The sequence below is a fragment of the Pan troglodytes genome, chromosome 1, assembly GCF_028858775.2.
Source record: "Pan troglodytes isolate AG18354 chromosome 1, NHGRI_mPanTro3-v2.0_pri, whole genome shotgun sequence".
In the NCBI taxonomy this organism is placed as follows: Eukaryota; Metazoa; Chordata; class Mammalia; order Primates; family Hominidae; genus Pan; species Pan troglodytes.
In genome coordinates, this window is record NC_072398.2 from 177,113,060 (window position 1) to 177,127,534 (window position 14,475).

The 14,475-nt window shown below is 41.9% G+C and overlaps 2 protein-coding genes across 10 annotated transcripts in view; both read left to right on the forward strand.

Annotated features, from left to right (window-relative positions):
* YIPF1 (Yip1 domain family member 1) overlaps positions 1–14,475 on the forward strand; it is a 39,010-nt gene that overhangs the window by 10,498 nt on the left and 14,037 nt on the right. For all 9 annotated transcript variants that reach the window (XR_002938027.3, XR_010153933.1, XR_002938028.3 and 6 more), the window contains 5 exons: positions 690–770; positions 1,010–1,097; positions 9,039–9,155; positions 13,291–13,457; positions 13,833–14,015. Coding sequence is in view for 4 of the 9 variants with exons in the window: in XM_003308116.7 (XP_003308164.1) it covers positions 690–770; positions 1,010–1,097; positions 9,039–9,155; positions 13,291–13,457; positions 13,833–14,015 (636 nt within the window). In the remaining 5 variants the exon portion in view is untranslated. The remainder of the gene's footprint in view (positions 1–689; positions 771–1,009; positions 1,098–9,038; positions 9,156–13,290; positions 13,458–13,832; positions 14,016–14,475) is intronic.
* On the forward strand, positions 6,804–7,619 carry LOC738449 (iron-sulfur cluster assembly enzyme ISCU). Its single transcript, XM_001149059.7, has 2 exons — positions 6,804–6,955; positions 7,052–7,619. Exons 1-2 carry the CDS (start codon positions 6,812–6,814, stop codon positions 7,439–7,441), a joined length of 534 nt encoding a protein of 177 aa, XP_001149059.2. The 5' UTR covers positions 6,804–6,811; the 3' UTR covers positions 7,442–7,619.

The window sequence follows — 14,475 nt, forward strand, 5'->3', positions numbered from 1 at the left end:
GAAGAGATATTTACACTGCTGGATGCAGTGGCTCACGCTTGTAATCCCCGTGCTTTGGGAGGCTGAGGCGGGAGTATCACTTGAGCCCAAGAGTTTGAGACCAGCCTGGGCAAAATAATGAGACTCTGTCTCTACAAAAATTAAACAATTAGCTGGGCATAGTGGTGTATGCGTGTAGTCCCAGCTGCTTGGGAAGCTGAGGTGGGAAGATTGTTTGAGCCCAGGAGTTCAAGGCTGCAGTGAGCTATGATTGCACTACTGCACTCCAGCTTGGGAAAGAGAGTGAGACGCCATCTCAAAAAAAAAAAAAGCGAAAAGATATTTACACTGACTGCCTTCTGTATGTGTTGTATGTGTGTATATGTATTTATTATTGTACATAATTCTATATACTATTGAATCTAGATAAGGGAACTAAGCCCAACAGGAGTCTAGTGATTTGCCAAAGCTCCCCTCAGTGGAGGGGCCAAGATTTGAACCCTTTTGGTGTGACTTCAAAACCAATGCTTGTTTTTCTAATCAGGCTGAGAGTTGCGAATTGGCTATTTCAGAGTTGGTTATTGAATGTGGAAGAGCCTATTGTTTCAAATGTTTTGATTTTCCATTAGATCAGATCCCTCCTGCACCCCACGCAGCTGGAATTAAGAAATTGCTTATGTGTTCATTATGTTTTATTTTATTTCTGACAGTTACTTGCTGGACAGAAGAAAAGCTCCCCCTTCTGGACATTTGAATACTACCAAACATTCTTTGATGTGGACACCTACCAGGTTTGGAAACCAATTTCACCTTTCCTTTTACGTGTAAAGGAGACTTGTTTCTTTAATGGTTGAACAACCAAATCATGTGAAAGCCTTTATATACTGAAAATGGTCTTACAAAAGTAAAGGGTTATTAGCATTTGAAAATACTATCATAAAAGCTCTAATGACTGAGTTTCAATTTTGTAGTAGTTGAATTTATTAAACTTAAAAAACTTCAGTAGAATTACTGCTATGATGTTTTCCAGGTCTTTGACAGAATTAAAGGATCTCTTTTGCCAATACCCGGGAAAAACTTTGTGAGGTTATATATCCGCAGCAATCCAGATCTCTATGGTATGTTTAGTACTGATTTGTTTACCGTATTTCAGTTGAACTTGGGTGAGTGTGAGGGTTGCCTGGAAATGTGGAGAACTGCACTATTGGTGGGGCATGCCATGTTTTATTAGACTTTTCTGAACTTCAGTAGCAACCCTTGCAAGTAATTTTGGAGGAATACAATTATGTGTTATATTAGTGCCACGTCATCATTACAAGTACTAGTATATCCTTCAAAGGTCTTTAAATGGGGCTGAGCGCAGTGGCTCATGCCTATAATCCCAGCACTTTGGAAGGCTAAGATGGGAGGATTGCCAGAGGCTAGGAGTTTGAGACCAGTCTGGGCAACATAGCAAGACCCTGTCTCTACTAAAGGCTGGGTTGGCACAGTGGCTGCCGCCTGTAATCCCAACACTTTGGGAGGCCAAGGCAGGAGGATTGCTTGAGCCCAAGGAGTTTGAGACCAGCCTGGGCAACATAAGGAGACCCTATCTCTACTAAAAAATAAAAATAAAAAGAATGATTTTTAAAAATTCTTCAAATGACTTTACAACTTGAGACAAATTTAGTCACTTTGACTAGGTGGAGATTGGACCATTTGATGTTGGAGGAGAAGGTATTCTCACACTTTTTCATTGATATGCTGAGTTCCAGCTCTGCCCTCAGATGAGCTGGCTCCTTTTAGGATTTGGTCACCAGCAGTGGAAGTCTGAAACAGGATTGGGCCGGGGATTGTTGTCATCCCTGACCTTAATGCTGTCTGAGAAAAACTCAGAGGTCCACCCAGTACTCCTGAGGAAAAGGCCCCAACAGTGGCCTGTGTTTGAGGGGAGAAGAGAGTGCTGTCCGTGTGCCAGGTGCTGTACCAAAGACTGTGTGTGTACTTGATCATATCTCATTCTTGCAACAACCCTTGCAAAGTATCCCCACTTTTCAAATGAGGAAGCTGATGCTCAGTGAGGATCATTGATATATATGCTCAATCAGAATGATAAATAGTAAAGCAGTCATATATGTTGATTTTAAATATGGACTCTAGGGAGCCTGGTGTGAAAACCATTGCACTGGCCCATGCTTTTCATCTGAGGGTTGTCAGGGTGGTTTCTCTGTCTCATTCATTCTTACTTGTAGCCTGAGAACATCCTGAGGGGCAGGCTCTGTGCCTCAGTGTCTTTAGTGCCTGGCAGAGGCCTTGGCACACAGCAGGTGCTCAAACAATTTTTAGCACCTTATTTTATGCTAGACTCTGTGCTAGAGGCTGAGGATTTAAAGATAAGGCCATGGTCCCTAGCCCCAATGAGGAAGAAGAGAGAACACTAACATCTGTTGAATACCTTATAAGTGCCAAGCGTGGAGATAAGCACTATTTTAGTATTTTATGCTATTTTATTTCCCATACTCCAAGGTAGCCTTATCTTACAAAAGAGAAAACTGAGATTAAGGAGATAACTTGCCCGTAGTTACAGAGTTAGCAATAATAATGGCAAACACACATATAGTGCTTATTATGTGCCAGACACTATTATTAGGGCAGTACCTGTATTAACTCATTTAATCCTTATGCCAGATCCAACTTCATGAGGGAGATACTATTATTATCCCCATTTTATAGATGAGGACACTGAGTCACACAGAGGTCCAGTAACTTGCCTGAGATTATACAGCTAGTAAGTGCTGGGCTCAATTTTCAAATCAACACTGTAGCTCATAATCCATTTCTTCATCACTATGCTATACTGCCTCTCATGACAAAGCCAGGGCTTGAATCCAAGGCTTGCTTCTTTTCTGTGACACTAGTAGCCTCATTAGCTCATAGACATGGTTAAAAGAAGAGGGTGCAATATAGGTGAAGTGTTTGATAGCAGAGAGGATTAGGTTTTGTTGTGGGTGGAGGTTAGAGGAAGGCAGTTAAGAAAAAGATGACAATTTACAGAGTGTAAGGAAAAGATTGATAACTTTGACTACATTTCACCTAAAATTTAAAATTTCTACACAACAAAATAAACCATAAGTAAAGTAAAAAAATAAACCACAGACCAGGGGACATACTTCCAATGCATATAACCAACAAACAGTGAGAAACAAGAATATATGTCGAACTCCCACAAATTAGAAGAATAAACCAAGCAACTCTGGGGGAAAAATTGCCAATAAATATATGAAAAGATGCTTAGCCCCACCTGCAACCAGAGAAATAAAAAGTAAAATAACATTATTTATGCTCATTATTTTAGTAAACATATACAGTTTGGCTTGTCTTCATTTATTCATTCAATTCATTCAACAAACATTGAGCTCTTGCTATTGTACTGGAGATACAGCAGTGAAAACATAAAAATCTCTACCCTTAGGCAATTTGTAATTTACTGAGCTTAACAATAAGCAAAGAAAAGTAAAATATATAGTTTTCTAGTAATGAATGCTTAGGTGAAAATTTAATAGCAGAGAGAAGAAGGACATGAAGTGTTTGTATAAATGGGTGAATTTGAAAATTTAAAAAGGTGAATTTTGAGTAATGACCTGAAGTAATTGGGAGTGATTTATGTAGATATCTAAGGGAAGAGCACTTGAAACAGAAGGATCAGCAAGTGCAAAGGATCACCTAAGCCCTGAGGCAAGAGCTAGCCTAGTACATTCAAAGAACCGCAAGAGGCTATTGCGACTGGATGAGAGTGAACAGGGGGACCTAGAAGGAGATGAGGTGAGAGAGACAGTGTGGAGGGACAGGTAAGGTCTCATAAGTCACAGTGAGGACTTTGGCATTTGCTTGAATGCAAAGCCATTGGAGAGTTTGGACAGACGAGTAACATACTTTTTTGTTTTTTGAGACTGGGTCTTGCTCTGTTGCCCAGGCTGGAGTGCAGTGGCTCGATAATGGCTCACTGCAGCCTCAAAATCCTGGGCTCAAGCCATCCTCCCCCACCTCATCTTCATGAGTATCTGGGACTACAGGCATGTGCCACCATGCCTGGATAATGTTTGTATTTTTTGTAGAGACAGGGTCTCACTATGTTGTCCAGGCTGGCCTCAAACTCCTGGCCTCAAGCAATCCTCCTGCCTTACCCTCCCAAAGTGCTGACCTTACAGGCATGAGCCACTGCACCAAGCCAGGAGTGACATACTCTAAGTCAGATTTCATGAACATTGATATTAAGTGTGGCCAAGGATATGGAGCAGTGGAAACTTTTGTATGGTAGGTATGTAACTGGTGGGTATGTAACTGGTACGCAAATTGGAGCAGTTTGAAGATGCTTATACCCTATAATTCAGCAGTTTCACTCCTAGGTAGATAATTTTAGAGGAATTCACATATATATGGAACAACATATAGAAGAATATTATTCACTGTAGCAGTATTGCTTGTAATGGCAAATATTTAGAAACAACCAAGATATCCATCAGCAGGAGAATGGATACATTGTGCTACTATATTCATACATGGAATTCTGTAGTTAAAAAAATGAATGAGAGCTAAAAGCATAAATATAGATAAATCTTAGCACAATGATTTTAAAAAGCATGTTGTGGAAGGATATGAATAGTATGATACCATTAAAAATATATATATATTTTTTGAGACAGAGTCTCACTCTGTCACCCAGGCTGGAGTGCAAAGGCGCAATCTCGGCTCACTGCAACCTCTGCGTCCTGGGTTCAAGTGATTCTCCTGCCTCAGCCTTCCCGAGTAGCTGGGACTACAGGCATGTGCCACCACGCCCAGCTAATTTTTGTATTTTTAGTAGAGACTGAGTTTTACCATGTTGGCCAGGCTGGTCTCAAACTCCTAACCTCAAATGGTCTGCCTGCCTCAGCCTCCCAAAGTGCTGGGATTATAGGTGTGAACCACCATGCCCGGCCTAAAAATATTTTTTATAAGTGACGTGCTAGGTAACCAGTGTTTGTGTTATTCTTCGTGCTTTTCTGTATGTTAGAAATATTTCATAATATAAAAATGCATAATATGAAATTTTAATTATAAATACAACCTAAATTAAGGCTCTCTCCCACCCCCAACCCATAATAAGAGTAGGAATTTGGCAGGAAACAGGGAGAAGGCAGTATGAAGCAACATGGCAGGTCCTGGGATGAGTGGGTGTCATATGTCTCTGGAGTCCAGCCTTCCACTGGGGGTAGCTGGAGAAGTTACAGAGCCCAGATCCTGGGGCCTTTTATATCAGTCTCAGGAATTAGGATTTTGTCCTTAAGCAGGGGAGGTTCAGTGAAGGGTTGCAAACAGGGGAGAGGGATGATAATAGGAGAGGGACAAAAATGCTAAGGGCTGGGAAAGTTTTCTTGCTTGTGTCCAAGGATGAGCATTGGGCCACATAGAGGTAGTGGGTGGGCAGGTGTTGGACCTTTCAGGCCACCTGAAAATATTGTTTCTCCCGCTGTTCCCGTGCCAGAGTTGTTAGGTAGCTTAGAGCATGGGGCAGCTAGAGAATGCTAGATAAGTCTTCACATTAGTATGCATATCTTCCCATACCAGCCTGCCTTTAAAGAAGTTAATTAATGTTTTAGTGAAAGGGTTTTATCATGTTGCCCAGGCTGGTCTTGAACTCCTGAGCTCAAGTGATCTGCCTGCCTCAGCCTCCCAAAGTGCTGGGATTATAGGTGTGAGCCACCGCATTCCCCCCCGCCCCCACTTTTTTTTTTTTTGAGATGAGGTCTTGCTGTGTTGCCAAGGCTGGAGTGCGGTAGCTATTCAGAGGCATGATCATAGCTCCCTGCTGCCTCAAACTCCTAGCCTCAAGTGACCCTCTCACCTCAGTGTCCTGAGTAGCTGGGACTACAGGCTTATGCCTCCAGGCCCAATTCACAGGCTGCCTGTTGCCCTCAAGATAAATTCCTAACTCAACAAGGCTTCTAAGACCCTTCATGATCTGACTCTGGCCCATCTCTTCAATCTCTGGCTACTCCTGACCTGAAGCTTGGCCTCGAACTGGTACCTCTTACTTCAGTCTCTGCTCCTGCTATTCCCTCTTCATGGACCTCTCTTCTCTTCTGTCCTCACTTGGTGAACTCACGTTCTTCTTTAGATCCCAGCTTACACATCCCTTTCTCTAGGTTTTCCATCTTCCCTATATGCTCCCATAGGCACCCTGTACTACCCTCTGAGATTAGATATTTTATTGATCGTCTCCCCGGAGTGCATGGGTGCACTAGAGGCAGTGACTGTGTCTCTGTTGCACATCATCGTGTCCCCAGCAGAGGGTAGTGGCTACTTAGTAAATAATGACTGAGAGGACATAATATTCTTGGTTTTCTAGTTATTTGGGTATTGTAAGTTAATATTTTGGCCACTTGTGGTCATACCCTTGGATGGTCTCAGCTCATCTATAACACATGGTCAGTTTTATTCATTCAGTAAAGCTTTTTGGCTATAGGGGCTTTGTGGGGTTTTTTGTTTGTTGTTGGTTTTTTTTGCCACTCTTATGTGTGGGCACTCAGAATAATACTATGAGATTTAGTCCTTGTCTACAGCAGAGAGCTTTCAGTCTAGTGAGTAAAGAGGCAGTTTGTGGAGAGCTAATATTGGTGACTTTTTGAAGCATACCCATTTGATTGCTTGTGTTCCTTTTCCCACCTTCAGGGGCCAGTGCTTGCCTTTGAAAAGTACTAATCTGTTTCTGCTAGTCATCTCCCCTATGACAGTAATGTTCGTAATTTTGTGACGTGTCAAGGTACCTGAAATTATCCCAAAGGGTGTTGCAAAATATTAGTGAAATTGAAAAATGAAATTCAGGCAGGCGCAAGCCGGCAAGATGGCGGCGGCTGGGGCTGGCCGTCTGAGGCGGGCGGCATCGGCTCTGCTGCTGCGGAGCCCCCGCCTGCCCGCCCGGGAGCTGTCGGCCCCGGCCCGACTCTATCACAAGAAGGTATCTCAAATCTGTGAAGTATTGTAGAGGAGACACAAAAGGAATTGGGGGTCACAAATGGTTCTCATTGACATGAGTGTAGACCTTTCTACTCAGGTTGTTGATCATTATGAAAATCCTAGAAACGTGGGGTCCCTTGACAAGACATCTAAAAATGTTGGAACTGGACTGGTGGGGGCTCCAGCATGTGGTGACGTAATGAAATTACAGATTCAAGTGGATGAAAAGGGGAAGATTGTGGATGCTAGGTTTAAAACATTTGGCTGTGGTTCCGCAATTGCCTCCAGCTCATTAGCCACTGAATGGGTGAAAGGAAAGACGGTGGAGGAAGCCTTGACTATCAAAAACACAGATATCGCCAAGGAGCTCTGCCTTCCTCCCGTGAAACTGCACTGCTCCATGCTGGCTGAAGATGCAATCAAGGCCGCCCTGGCTGATTACAAATTGAAACAAGAACCCAAAAAAGGAGAGGCAGAGAAGAAATGAGCCCTCCCTCGGCGAAGCCTCCAGCAGGCCACACCAGCTGTTTCCCACCTGCTGTGCAGTCACCTTAGATGTTCAGAAGCCGCTTCCTCTCCACTGAAGAGCTATGAGATACGCACAATACTTGCTGTTCACGTTATGACTCTCATGCAAGCAAAATACACAGTTTCATTGTTCTGAATCCTGTGGTTTCTTTCAGCCCACTTTTATCGCCTTAACCTAGTTAATGTGTATTTTGAATTGTGTGTATGACCTCAGAACTGAAATTGATAATGAAGTTGCAAGTTTTGATAGCCCGTGAAGTGCATAAGTATCTAATTTTACCTGAATTGATTTGGGGGGAAATTACCAGTAGAATGCCTTGGTCTGAATATTTGATAGAACCAATTGTTGTACATAAAACAGATCTGCGCATATATATATATATGTATAAAAAATAATAAAATAATGGAAGATAAAAAAAAAAGAAAAAAGAAAAATGAAATTCATACAATTTATTAAAATCTCTCAATCTAAAGATTGTATTTGTTCTACATAGTACTTTTTCTAGATGGGGAGAGACAAGGATAGTGTTCACGAAATCATGCAAATAATGAAAGAGGTTTGTAAAGCATGGTCCACTCATCTGCTCAGTGGTATATCTTAAAACCATTGAAAAAGAACAAGCTGATTTTTATGAGTAGCTGTGATAGACTCTCCAGGCTATATTAAGGTGAAAATAGAAGGGTACACAGGAGGACATATATGTATGTTATCATCTGTATAAAATATGCACATATACACACGCATTTGCTTATATACATGAGTGGAATATTCCTGGCAGGTTTCATCAGAAACTGCTTACTTTGGTGAGCTTTAGGGAGGAAAGATAGAGAGCCGGGGCACAGAGAGGGAGTGGATCTTGCTGTTCTCCATATTCCCTTTGTACCTTTTGAAACACTGGACCATATACATATATTACTTTTTTTAATTTTTAATTTTAATTTTTGTGGGTAGACAGTAGGTGTATATAGTGCATTGTATTACTTTTTCATGAAAAAAAAAAAGAAAAAGCCTTAAGCATACACACACACACACACACACTCACACTCAACACAACCGTGGTGAACTGGTAGGTTTAATCGACTCTGCCCTCATGTGTTCTGCTTGCCCTGCTCTTTCTGTATGCTGCACAAGCTCTGTCTGATTTGACTTCTTTTTCTGTGATGCTAACATTTGGCACTTAGATAAGCGAAGTAATCTTTACTTCATGTATTCTGGTGGAAGGTTTAATAAAAAGCCTGTGAATTTTTCTTTGTCGGTGGTGATCCTCCAACAAAAGAAGCTATACAGAAATCAGTGTCTTCATTCACCTAATTGTGGAAGGCGTTTTGGCCTTTGGATTGGAGTACCAACACCCCACCTTCTTTAAGGCAGCTAATTACTGAGATGTGTGTTTGACCTTTGAAAAAAAAATTTCCCTTCAGCAAGTGTTGATCCCATCTAGAAAATTCAGTTTCTTTTGCTAACATGAATACAAGAGGAAGATAAGAAATTCTGTAAGAATCTAAAGGCTTATGCTTCATTTTCTTGTTTCTGAATTTTCTGGTTTCCTTTGCAGGCCCCTTTTGGATATGTGCCACGTTGGTCTTTGCCATAGCAATTAGTGGGAATCTTTCCAACTTCTTGATCCATCTGGGAGAGAAGACGTACCATTATGTGCCCGAATTCCGAAAAGGTTGGTGAATAGCTTGACTCATTTGGAATGCTGTCAGTTTCTAGCTTCGAGTTCTTTTTACCCACTGAGCTCCTGGGCCCCATCTCTAGATGCTGCAGCCCTGCTTTTGTGTTTTAGGGTTCAATGTATCTACTCAAATGTGTAGATGAGTTTACCACCCATCTATATAAATCCACATAATCTTTTTCTTCTCACAGTGGTAAAATATATATTACATAAAATTTACCATTTAAATGTGTAATTCAGTGGCATTAAGTACATTCACAATGTTATGAGTCCACATAATCTTTGGGAAAGCTATAAATCAAGGCCGAATAGCAACTGCAATTTATTCCTTTTTTTTTTTTTTTTTTTTGAGACAGTGACTTGCTCTGTCACCCAGGCTGGAGTGCAGTGGTACGATCACAGCTCACTGCAGCCTCCACCTCCCTGGGCTCAAGTAATCCTCCCACCTCAGCCTCCTGAGTAGCTGGGACCATAGGCATGCAACACCATACCTGGCTAATTTTTCTATTTTTTTATAGAGATAGGTCTCCCTGTGTTGCCCAGGCTGATCTCAAACTCTTGGGCTCAAGTGATTCTCCCATCTCGGCCTACCAAGGTGCTAGGTAGGATTACAGGTGTGAGCCATCACACCTGGCCACAGCTGGAATATATTCTAAGACAAGTGTACAAAATAATTTAAAGGTGTGCATGAAGGTCTCCTGTGTGGCATTATTTGTATTATCCACATTTTGGAGACAATAGAAACATTGTTTTAGGCTGTGATGGCTCAACTAGCTGGGGTCGTCTGCAATTGCCAATCACAAAGCACCTAGAGCTACGTGGAAAATTCATAACTTATTCCAAACTGGTGCCTATTCTGTTAGCAACTTTGCTGAAGAGAAATCTGGGCTGGACATGGTTGCTCATGCCTGTCATCCCAGCACTTTGGGAGGCCAAGGTGGGAGGATTGCTTGAGCTGAGGAGTTTGAGATCAGCCTGGGCAACATAGTGAGACCTTGTCTCTAAAACTAAAAACTAAAAAAAAGTTACCAGGTATGGTGGTGCATGCCTGTAGTCCCAGCTACTCAGGAGGCTGAGTTGGGAGAATCACTTGAGCCCAGAGATTGAGGCTGTAGTGAGCTGTGATTGTACCACTGCACTCCAGCCTGGGTGACAGAGCGAGTCACTGTCTCAAAAAAAAAAAAAAAAAAAAAAAGAGACCCGGTGTGGTGGCTCACGCCTGTAATCCCAGCACTTTGGGAGGCCAAGGTGGGTGGATCACAAGGTCAGGAGTTCGAGACCAGTCTGACCAACATGGTGAAACCCGTCTCTACTAAAAATAAAAAATTATCCAGGCATGGTGGCGCACGCCTGTAATCAGGAGGCTGAGGCAGGAGAATTGGTTGAACCCGGGAGGCGGAGGTTGCAGTGAGCCGAGATCACGCCACTGCACTCCAGCCTGGGCAACAGAGAGAGACTCTGTCTCAAAAAAAAAAAAAAAAAAAAAAAGGCGGGGAGAAAGAAATCTGCAAATGATCAAAGTCTGGAAGGGAAAATGCAGAAATGAATGTGTCCTAGGGATGGGCTTGTGAATGACATTCTTGTTTTAAAACGTCCTTTCTTATGTCAGTATTGGGTATTTAGAAGAAAAAACAAAACAGCTTTTAGAGACTTGCAGATGACAGCTGCCCCCAAATGAGGAAGTTTGGCTTTGTCGGAGATTGGCCTGTACCACTTTCTCAGTTCCCTCGCTTCCTCCCTGCCTGCTCTGCTGTCGAGAGGCTGTAAGTAGCCTGGATAAGAGCACCAGTTCTGGAACTAGACCACTAGCTTCAGTTCCAGCTCCACCACTCACTAGCTTCTACTCTGTTGGGCAAGCTATTTTATGTCTGAGCCTCAGATTCTTCACTGGTGAAATGGAAATAATAATATTTATCTTACAGGACTATTGTAAGAATAAAGAGTTAATATATATAAAAAGCTTAGAATAGTGGTTTGTACCAAAAAGAGTTCAATAAACATTAACTATTACTATACACACACACCCCCAAATATGTGCACATATATTCAATCCCATTATTTATCCAGTAACCTTGGTTTGAGTTTAATGCAATAAATGTTAACCATGAGATAGAAACCCTGCCTTCAACTAGTTCACTGTGTGTGCATAGAAAGATATGTATTTGCCTGTGTGTGTGTGTGTGTGTGTGTGTGAGAGAGAGAGAGAGAGAGAGAGAGAGAGAGAGAGAGAATGTATCCATGTATCCTTCCTTCTTTTCTTCCCCTCTACCTTCCATGCCCACTTCCCCTTCTTGTCCATCATGGAGTCAGACTTGGATTCAATCTCAACTCTATCAAATAACCTTGATTTGAGTTTAATTCAGTAAATATTAACCATGAGATATAGATCCTGCCTTCAAGTAGTTCAGTGGTTAGAAAGCTAGTAAATGACTATTGCTGTAAACAGTACATATTAACCTCTATATCAGAGATAAGTGTAGGTATATTGACATAGAAGAAGGAGTGACCCACTTTGCCTGGGGATCTGGAAACTCAGGAGAGTCTTTACCTGTTCTTATCCTCTTTGGCTGGGCATCCCAGTATCAGGAAGTGATGTGATATATATACTGGTAAAGTAGTCATTGGCCCTATCAATAAACATTTTTCCGTTTTATGTAAAAAGTATGAGTCACATCTGAGATGAGATCCTGCTTCTACTAACTTGTTAATTATGTGACCTTGACCAAACAACTTAGCTTCTCTGACCCCTTTTCCTCATCTCTAAAATGACGATATAGATTGTATGAAATAAATGTAGCTGCATATTAGTTAACAATATAAAAACTAATTCTTGATTGAGCATTTATTATTGATCAGTCACTCTTCTACTTAGAACAGTTCTTACCTGCTTTTATTCATTTAGTTCTCCTATTAATCTTAGAAGGTAGTATATTATTTTTCTTCCCATTTTATAGATGAGGAAACTGAGACAGGAAGGTTAAGTAACTTACCCACAAGAGTTTCTTTTCCTAGGACTAGAACCCATGGAGTCTGCATACAGAGTCTGTGCCCTTGACCATTATTCCACATTGCCTCTCTTAAAGCACCGAGTGTAATACCTGATGCCCAGTAGTTGATCAATAAGTGACAGCTATAGCCATGGGAGTAATTTCCTCCTCTTCCCTTAGTTATCCAAGAAAAAGGTAGTACATCAGCAGAATTACATTTGGCCTAACGAGGCAATTCCCAGTGTGAAAAAACTGTTCTGGGAGCTAAAACATGTTTTGGACATTCATGTCTTAACCAGAGTCTGACTATAATTGTTAGGGGTGCCTTTGTTCTTGCCAAGATGCATTAAGTGAATTACCTACTGATTTTCATGTAGAAAGGGCTGGTGCCATGGCTTACCTATAACTTTATGACCCTCCACTCCAGAAGAGGGAAAGGGAATCCTCCAGGGCGTGCTGCTACTAGAGGAAGAGGAGAGAGGTACAGGGATATGCTGAACGTTGCTGTTCTGAGGAGCCACTCAATAGCATTTTTTGCCACAGTGGCGGAATTATTTATTTAAGGAAGAAAGTAAAACTGGAGAATATTTCAAGCAGTTAATCAGTGAGCTGCATCTCCCAATTTCAGAGACAGAGGAACTCTAGAGAGCATGCAGAGCAAGTTAATCTCTACCCAAGGCATTTTAATACATTTGCTAAAGAAGTCAGTGTCAGCTCTTGTTATACCGAGGAAGAGAATATGTTCTTCCAAGGGGATAGTTGGTTTTTATTTGATTGAAATATCTACTATATATGAACATTTGCAGTGTGGCCCTCTGAAGTATTTCAGTTGCATAGTTCAGTTGTTTAATAATATTAGTTGTTAGTTATTAAATGAACTATAAAAACCATATGAGAGACTATTGATCCTCACCACAAAGACGAATGGTAAAGATTCATTAATTCAACAAACATTTCTAAAGTGCCTACTGTGTGTTAGGTACTGTGCCAAGCTCAGGGATTACAGACCAGTAAGACATGATTCCGTGGTCCACTGAAGTCAATTGACATGTTAGCATTTAAGCACAATAAGGTGTTGGAAGTGCTCTGATAGTCTACTAAAGGCATGATGGAGATTGAAACTTGTGTCCTGTCATCCTCAGTGTCCATAGCAGCTACCATCATCTATGCCTATGCCTGGCTGGTTCCTCTCGCACTCTGGGGTTTCCTCATGTGGAGAAACAGCAAAGTTATGAACATCGTCTCCTATTCATTTCTGGAGATTGTGTGTGTCTATGGATATTCCCTCTTCATTTATATCCCCACCGCAGTAAGTACCATACTTAGGGAGTAGATTCTGAGTGATGCTCTGTTCTTGGTAGAAACTTCAACCAAGAATTTGACCTACCATCATTATTTCCAGTGCAATACTCATGTGCTCCTGAAAAAATCTCCTTTGAAGTTAGAAGTTAAGCATGAAAGGGGTCTGGGGAGCCTAGTGCCTTCATTGGATCTTGGGCCCTTTGTTATAAAAGCATATGCCTCAGTCTACATGCTGGTGGTGGTCCTCCAGCCTGTACTGAAAAACCAGAGTGGCAATGGGGGCCCAGCTGCTGATTGGCTCAGGGGCCTTTGTAAACATATGTGCCTGGAATGAACAAATGCCTCCCAAGAACTCCCCGCTCCTCCTTTTCTCTTCTTTCAGATACTGTGGATTATCCCCCAGAAAGCTGTTCGTTGGATTCTAGTCATGATTGCCCTGGGCATCTCAGGATCTCTCTTGGCAATGACATTTTGGCCAGCTGTTCGTGAGGATAACCGACGCGTTGCATTGGCCACAATTGTGACAATTGTGTTGCTCCATATGCTGCTTTCTGTGGGCTGCTTGGTATGGGTTCATTCGTATATTCTTTTGGTGTGTTTTATATCCAAATGCTAAAAGACCTCAAACTGTTAGACACAACAGTTCTTTTAAAATTGAGTCCATGGGCTGGGCACGTTGGCTCACGCCCATAATCCCAATACTTTGGGAGGCCCAAGTGGGTGGATCTCGAGCTCGGGAGCTCAAGACCAGCCTGGGCAACATGGTGAAACCCCATCTCTACTAAAAATACAAAAATTAGCTGGGCATCGTGGCTTAAACGATCCTCCCACCTCAGCATCGCAAGTAGCTGGTACTTGGGAGGCTGAGGTGAGAGGATCGCTTGAGCCCAGAAGGTGGAGGTTGCAATGAGCTGAGATCATACCACTGTACTCCGGCCTGGGTGACCGAGGGAGACCCTGTCTCAAAAGAAAAAAAAATTGATTCTATGAAATAAAATTTCATTTTAAGTAGACTCACCTACATG